Source organism: Aythya ferina (assembly GCF_964211825.1).
Source record: "Aythya ferina genome assembly, chromosome: 1".
Lineage (NCBI taxonomy): Eukaryota > Metazoa > Chordata > Aves > Anseriformes > Anatidae > Aythya > Aythya ferina.
This window is the reverse complement of record NC_140296.1, coordinates 14,975,078-14,983,139: the sequence shown is the minus strand read 5'-3', so window position 1 is coordinate 14,983,139 and position 8,062 is coordinate 14,975,078. Positions and strand designations below refer to the sequence as shown.

At 38.7% G+C, this 8,062-nt stretch overlaps 1 protein-coding gene across 1 annotated transcript; it reads left to right on the top strand.

The window, feature by feature from the left end:
* Positions 1-3,816: 3,816 nt before the first annotated feature.
* On the top strand, positions 3,817-7,861 carry LOC311430180 (matrilysin-like). The gene is made up of 6 exons (XM_084506644.1): positions 3,817-3,981; positions 4,504-4,727; positions 4,834-4,982; positions 6,295-6,420; positions 6,969-7,130; positions 7,696-7,861. The coding sequence occupies exons 1-6, from the start codon at positions 3,862-3,864 to the stop codon at positions 7,716-7,718; spliced, it is 804 nt and encodes a 267-aa protein (XP_084362770.1). The 5' UTR covers positions 3,817-3,861; the 3' UTR covers positions 7,719-7,861.
* Positions 7,862-8,062: the final 201 nt, after the last annotated feature.

Below are 8,062 nucleotides of genomic sequence, written 5' to 3'. Positions count from 1 at the left end.
CTACATGCACCCAAAGGTTTTATCTTATGACTTAAATTTAAAGTGAATGATGAATATTATTATATGGATTTTTTTAAGAGATCCATATATCTCTTTTACCCATACGAAAGATATTCTTTATCCATGGCATTGACCAGAGAAGCAGACAAATACAACAAGGTAAGATGTCAAACCTCACAAGTGAATGTAACATTCACAGGAAGGCTATCTCCCTTGTGGTTTATTGCTCAAGGTGATTATTGTAAAATCTTTTCTCTACATTTGCATCATTTTCCCACATGATGACCCAGTCAAAATATTCTAAATACAAAGTCATTAATTGCAAAGTTAATTCTAAACAGCCATATGATGGTAAATCAACAAGTCGAGATATGTTAAGCCTGATTGCTTAATTACTAGTAACCTAAGTCTGTTAGTTCTTATCACACTGTTTGTGCTGCACACAAACCTCTAATCCCTTCCTCAGACCTTTCTTCCCCTAAAGCAGCAGGGCATCAGGTATATCCTGCTGGGAAATAGCTCAATGCATGTTGAGTCAGACAAACAGAATGGAAGAACCGGGTTTCCTCTCTCCAGAAATGGGCTGGCATGCTGCTGAGAGGCCTCAGCAGTGACTGGAGTGCTTTACTTTCACAGAAAAGGGATATGTAGCCCTGGTTTCCCTGTCTCAGGGGACTCCATTGAAGAGATGCCCCTCAGGGGTGAAATACATGGAAATGGAGTGCAGAAGCCATGGAGATGAGACACCCTCTGCAGCGTAGACTTAGCCAAGAAAAATGGCTAATAATAACCATGAGTGAGCTCCAGATTTGTGTTGCTCAGAGGCAATTTTGCATCTAAAAGGAGTGTGCCATGCAAAGATGAGATGAGGAGAATGAAAGATGGTTTGTGGAAAAATAATGGCAAGGTTCTACATGCAGATTGGGCCTCACTGGGCTTAGTCCTGAGAAACTGAGAAACTGAAGAAAAATAAATAAATAAATAAATTAGCCAAGTCAAAGATATGCCAAGTCTGATTTTTTTTATTATTATTATTTTTTAAGTCAAATTAAATAACCGGAACAAAAGGTATTGATTGTCCTAGAGACCTTAAGAGCCCAGGTCTATCCGGTTTGGTTGGAGCTTAAATAAAATATTGCATAATTCACAAGTGACCCAAACAAAACATTTCCCAGGAATTTTTGACCATTTGTTTTCCATGGTATTTACTATGGTGGGTTGACCACAGGCAGCAGGTAATCACCACACAGCCGCTTGCTCACTCCCCACCCACAATGGGAAGGGTGAGAGATTAGGAAGAGTAAATGCAAAAAAAAAAAAAAAAAAAAAAAAAAAAAAAAAAAAATCATGGATGGAGATAAAGTGAAGAAATCAGAAGAAAAAAGAAAATATGATGCAAAGGCAATCACTCACTACTTCTCACAAGCAGATTGATATCCGGCCAGTCTCCATGAAATGACTACCTCAAAATACAACTTCCATTTCCACCTTCTTCTCCCAGCAGCCCAGTTTTATTTCTGAGCATGGCACTCTATCATAGAGAACATCCTTTTGACAAATTCAGGTCAGCTGTCCTGGCTACATCCTCTACCAGCTTTTTGTCCACCCCCAGTCTATTCAATGAAAACCTTGACCCTGTGCAAGCACTGTTCACCAATACTCAAAAGCCTGATGTGTTATCAACACTTATAGCCACAAATCCAAACACTGTACCATGCAGGCTGCTATAAAGAAAGCTAGCTCCACCCCAGCCAGATCCAATGCATTCACAAAGACAATTTAGCAACTCTTGACCTGCACTAACTCCACTGTTGGCCACATTCAGGTTGGCCAGAGTCCAGCTGAGCCTTCTGTCCAAGTCAAATGACCAGGAAACAATGATCATTCACCACTGAATCATTCAGTTCTACTTCACTTTTTCATCCCACAGCAGGGCACAAAAGTGCTCATGTCCAAAGGAGGCTCAGGTCTTGATTTCTATATTTATTTATTTTTTCCCCAGACCGCAGAGACTGGTGCCCATCAATGGGTTCCTCATAGGACATCATTTCATGAAATATCCTTGTTCACAGCAGGGTTACTCACCTCACAAAATGTCACAGTGTAAAAATTTCTGTGGCAATCTTGTGAACCTCCTTAATAGATCTTTACATCAAATATATATACACACACTTTTATTTTCAATTTGTGGCTACAGTTATTCCTATTAATTATTAAATGTCTCTAACAGTGTTTCTTCTGACTTACTTAAAACTCCTCTATTCTCTGGCATAGGCACAGGTTCTCTGCTGAATGCAAAAGATGTGATTATGACATTTGGCCAGTAAATTAGCTTTACCTGACCCACAACAGTTTGCGTCATTCAAAACCAAGGCAAAAACATAAAGTGTGCAAAATTCACACAGAAAAGTCTTTAAATTAGCATTCTATTCTTTTTAATATTGATCTTCATCCCAAAAATAGATTGATTCCCAATGGTTTTGAGCCCAAATAAAATGAGTTTACTCTCAATAAATTTTTTTTGTTTCAATTCAAGCCCCACATTCACTTAAAAACTCTCTTGAAAAAAAAGAGTGGGGTGAGTTGACAGATATCCATTAGAAGATAAAATGGAGCATAAAGTCTATAATTTCTCAACAAACTCTTGCACTTACACTCTCCTTTTCAGCTTTGCCCATGGCCCAGTTAAAGATACAAAGGAGATGTTTAGTAGTCTGTCATTTGGAATGCCTTTTGAGGCCTTCAAATTCCACTCATGTATGTGAGGAATTAATCACAAGACTCATGGAGCTTAAACACATCCTCATCTCACCTGCCACCCAGACCCTGGTCCAATATCAAGTAGAAGCCCCATTCTTTTAACAACTATTTCAGACCTTACTGTGTAATGCAGTTCTCTCCTGCATAATTCAATAGTGTTTTGGCATAGATCATTTCTCTCTGAAATCAGAAGTCTTTATTATCAGTCAGGAGTGCATTGGACTTAAGCCAGTAGCTCACAAACTCTTCCATGTACATGTATGTTCACCTACTCCCCTTTTAGCTGTCCTATTGTAAGAAACAGTAACAATCTTTTCCCATTGATGTGCCTTTCCACTTGGGTTAAGGATAACACTGCCACAAAAATACACAGCCTGATTAAAAAATCACAAGCCTGCTTGTGGACTGGTGTTTCCAGCCCTCAAAACCTGCCACTTCCAGTGGGTTTTGGTGGAAAGCAGCTGAGACCAGTGTTGGTCTCAGGGGACCAGGGAGGTTGTAGCTGCCCTCCCCACCTCTGGTTTTCTCTACCAGTGCTCCATGAACCTTCAACACATTGCACTGGTACAGCTGGAGGTAGAAGATGGCTATATATGTCTTAGGGTAAGCTCTTTTCTTTTTCCTGTGGGCTTTCACATGTTCTGGTAAAGTGAGATAGCACTCCCATCCATCTCATCTCTGCTCCAGCATCAACTAACACAGCCAGGTTGTCTGACCAAAATGTTGCAAAATGTCTTTGTGTATAAGGAACTTTGAGAGAGGCACGGTAAGAAGTGATTATACAGTAACTGTATTGATGAAGTTACAGAGGGTGAACTTCCCTGTGACCCTGTGATTTCACTACTGGAATAATATGAAAAGGGAGAGCCAAAGTTGGCTGCTGGTTGTGACATGACATCAACAGGGAAGTCTAAGGGAAGATTTGTTTAACGTGCCTTCCTTTACTTCTTAGAATAGTGATGCCATTACATTAACACCACCAAAAACTGAGTCACGTACATGATTGCTGCATGGAGCTAACAGGATCTATATAAGCATTTTAGCTGTGGTCTTGGGAGACAGAAGGTCAAACACTTTCTGCTGTAGCAAGGCTCCTTGCCAATGCTGGGGACTATGCAATACCTCCTTCTTTGTGCTGCCATTCTCCTACCTCAGAGTTTTGCTTTTCCAATACAACTTAACACAGAACTATGGAACAATGCTGATTTAGAGACTATAAAGGTATGTTACTAGGGGGACAATGTAACTGCATTATGAATAACCTGATTTTTAATTTAATTTCTACATTCCTTTCCTGTCTGTTTATCTTATCTTACATTGCAACGTTTTTTGCAGAGGTGACATAAAACTATTTAAATTTGCTGATTGACTTAGATACCCTAAGTCTAACTTGCAAAAGAGACCAAGTTCCAACTGTCAAATGAAGGGGAACACATCATTTAAAAATATCTCAATGATATTTTATATATTATTTTGGAGGCTGATTGATTTGAATGTTGAATAAATTGCATTTATTTAAAAGAATTGCTTGCTTACTGTGTTGTGCTGCTATTACAATTATTTTCTTGTATGTTAGTCTATGCTACAAAGAAAACATCATTTGTTAAACTGAAATGGGAAGAAAAAAATACTAAAACTAGCTATGACTGCAAGACAATGAAACAATTCAATCAAATGTAAAATGCAGTTACTGAAAAATCACAGATATAAATATTAATGTTTATTTTCCTTTTCCTTTTCCAGGCATATCTCAATAAGTTCTTTCCAATTCTTGATAGAGCCCCTAAACTCAGCTTAGAGGAGAGGATTAAAGAAATGCAGAAGTTTTTCCACCTGACTGTAACTGGAAAATTAAATGCAGAAACAAAAAAAATAATTCAACAACCCAGATGTGGAATCCCTGATATTGCAGATTACAGAACATTTCCTGGAAATCCAAGATGGAATAAGAAACTTTTGACATACAAGTTAGTGATGTTTCAGGTTTTATGGCAAAAGGGGTTATTTTGTGTTTAACTATGCAGGCTTCCTTCACAGACTAAATGCTGTTCTCCTGTTTCCTTTTTCTGCCAGGATTGTTAATTATACACCTGATCTACCCCAACAACATGTGGATGATGCAATTAGAAGGGCTTTTATGGTATGGAGTGATGTGACTCCACTGAAGTTCAAAAAAGTTCCCTGGGGGTATGCAGACATCGTGATCAGATTTGCACGTCGTGGTGAGACTACATCATTTTTAAATGCAGTGCTCCATAGCTTTGACTTGCAGAATCTATTTTTATAGCCAAAGGTTTAAGAAAGAACAATACATTTAAATTTATTATTAATTTCTGTAGAGTTTACCATCTTTTTATAATGCCATCAGTTTTATATATCATAAATCAATTTTACTCCCATGCAAACATTAGAAAATCCCGTAGGGGTTACAGCTGTGAAATGGAGGCAGAATTCAGCTGCAGTCTGAGACACCTAAACTGAGATGTTCGGGGGTATGTCTGCATTGACAAGAGTACAAACTAATGGGAAGAGGTCTGCAGAGCAAAACAGATGATGCTGAAGAATCAGCATCCACAGGCTGGAGTCAGGCAGGATCAGGCAGCTTTACTTTGGAATAGCTCTAGTCTGGTTCTCTGGACTGACCAAACCTTTGGAAGCTGGGGTACATTAGGTTTGGCCCCAAAGAGTATCTTCTGGTTGATTTTATTCTAAAAGGAACCCCGCTATTGCACTCCAAGACTGCAAAAAGGGGCAAGCTAGGGCATGGTAAAAGGGGATGACTGGCAGGGTCACTGCAGAAGCTCATGATCCATAATAACACATGAATGTAGGCATACCTTTTACTTGTACCTGGAACCCAAAATGACTCAGCTCAGCCAAACTAAGATAGAAATGGATATTAATCACTTGTCATGAACTAGGACTAGGGTCTCCTTTGCCTGTATTAGGTCTGCATCAAGGTCCATCCTGTGTTCTGGGGGAAAGGACACAAATCATCATTCAAGTCCCCCCAAACCCACAATCAATCACAGATGATAGCAGTAGATAATAGACCCTACGACAAGGCCAGGGACAAAAGAACTAAGATATTCAGTTACATGGTATTCTAGTCCAAATCATTGGCTTCAACTACAATCTGTATAAGTGAGTGTCTAGAACTAAAGTTGCATAGCACCGTCCAACAATAAAAACATTCAGGTGCTTATAATGTTGTCAAGCATTAAGTTTTTATTCTGAAATAATCCCTGAATGCTGCTTCAGAAACACTTTTCTGGCAAAGGCTCAGCTGTCTCTGAAGCTGTCTCAGAAACTTCAATTATCAAGTCTAATTCTTGAATTTAAGTCATGAATTTGGAGAGTGTTTCCTAAAACCTTGCTCCTTGTTTTTACAACCTTGTTGTTATCATAGGATTTTTATTTTTCAAGGAATAGTAATGAAAAACAGTAGGAGAAACAAGCAACATGCTAAAATCTGCTGAATTTAAGAACTAGAGCTGGAGATATCTGGTGACATTTCTTTCTTTTCAAATTTAGAGCATGGTGATGGATATCCTTTTGATGGAAGAGGTAACACATTAGCTCACGCCTTTGCACCTGGAGAAGGGATAGGTGGAGATGCTCATTTTGATGATGATGAAAGATGGTCAAGGTACAATCAAGGTAAAACCCACATTTTTGTATGAAGGGGGAAGGGCAAATATTGTATATGTCACAAGAACACAGTCATAGGAAATGCTTTCCATAACATTTCATGATTCAGTACCATTTTGATACCAACATTTCTTTTCTTCTTTTCAACTACCGATGTGCTTTTGCTTCCTTGTCATAAGCACTTATATAATGCCTGTTCTGTACAGATTTTAAAGAACTTTTCAAAGGCTAAATAAGGACCATGATAGTCTGTTTTCTATATAAAGTATGAAAAGGCCCTATGACTTGCTGGTAGGAGTATGGCTGACTAAAATCAGAGCTGGTAAGAGACTCAGGGTGTCTATATGTGTATGCACAGGATAAACAATATTTTGATTAAAATGTTAAGAGTTAAATGAGAAAGTTCAGTAGTAAATGATTAATAAGTGATCAGCACACCAAGGTTTCATTCCAAGGACAAACCAAGGAAAGACATAAATTCTCTTACTGCTTAACTCTTTGTATGCTGAAAAGAAATGTCCTAACTTGACATACTTTTCTATGCTTTTATGGTGCAGAAGTTAATTTGTTCCTTGTTGCTGCTCATGAATTTGGCCATTCTTTGGGACTCGCCCATTCAAATGTCCGTGGAGCTCTGATGTACCCTCTCTACTCATATGTGAACCCAGAAACCTTCACACTTTCAAAGGACGATAGGCAAGGAATTCAGAAGTTATACGGTAAATTCATAATATTTGATTTTCAAGATAACACCTACTGGTATATAGGTTCCACTGTTCTCCCTGATTGCAAGGGCTTCCTCATACTGCCAAAAGAAAGAAGGGGAGTAACCTGGGAAAAACACATTCCTGTACACTCCATCCACTATGTGTCCTCTGTAACATGTCCCCATTGCAACCAAGAGCTGACAGAGCAGCAGTGCAGCAGCGTGGTGCACCACCTGTGCATAGCCAAACACATCTGAGGGACCTTGCTTTGTAAATGAGCTGTTTCAGCAAGTGGGGCCACAGGCTAAGTAATGCATTGTTCCCTAGGAAAACAAGAGCTACTGTCCCACTTACCAAGTCAATGGAAAGGTTTAGTTAAGGCAGAAACTACCCAGAAGTAATAGTGGGGCTTAACTAGAATTGACTCCATGGGTCAATTGACCCCTTTTGCCAGAGTTATTTTTTTTTAGGCACCATTTTTCTCAGGGCATGCTAGAGGAACACTAGGAATAAAACATAGATGTTTGCCTTGTCTGTTTCTAACATAGTCTCTATATTTTGTGTTTCTTTCTCACAGGGAGCAAGCCAGCAAACTCTTGAAGAAAGTGTTTCAAAAAAAAAAAAAAAAAGATTCAGATAATTTTAATGCTCTGGCCAATTAAAGTGGTAAACTTCTGAATGCCACCTTCTATCCTGAACTTTTCATAGATTTGTTTATACTTTATACAATTTCACCTGACAATTAAAAAAAAAAAAAAAAACACCTTGTATACTCTTGTTTAATGTTTTGCTTTCTTCTGGCATTTCAGTGGTGTATTAAATAGCTCCTACATGTGCAATAGACAGACAGGCAGGCAAATATCCTTCTGAATAGAGGTGCAGCTACCAAAATAGCCTGTATGCTAGAGCTGCTAGAGCTACGAACCCTGGTCCTGACTCATTTC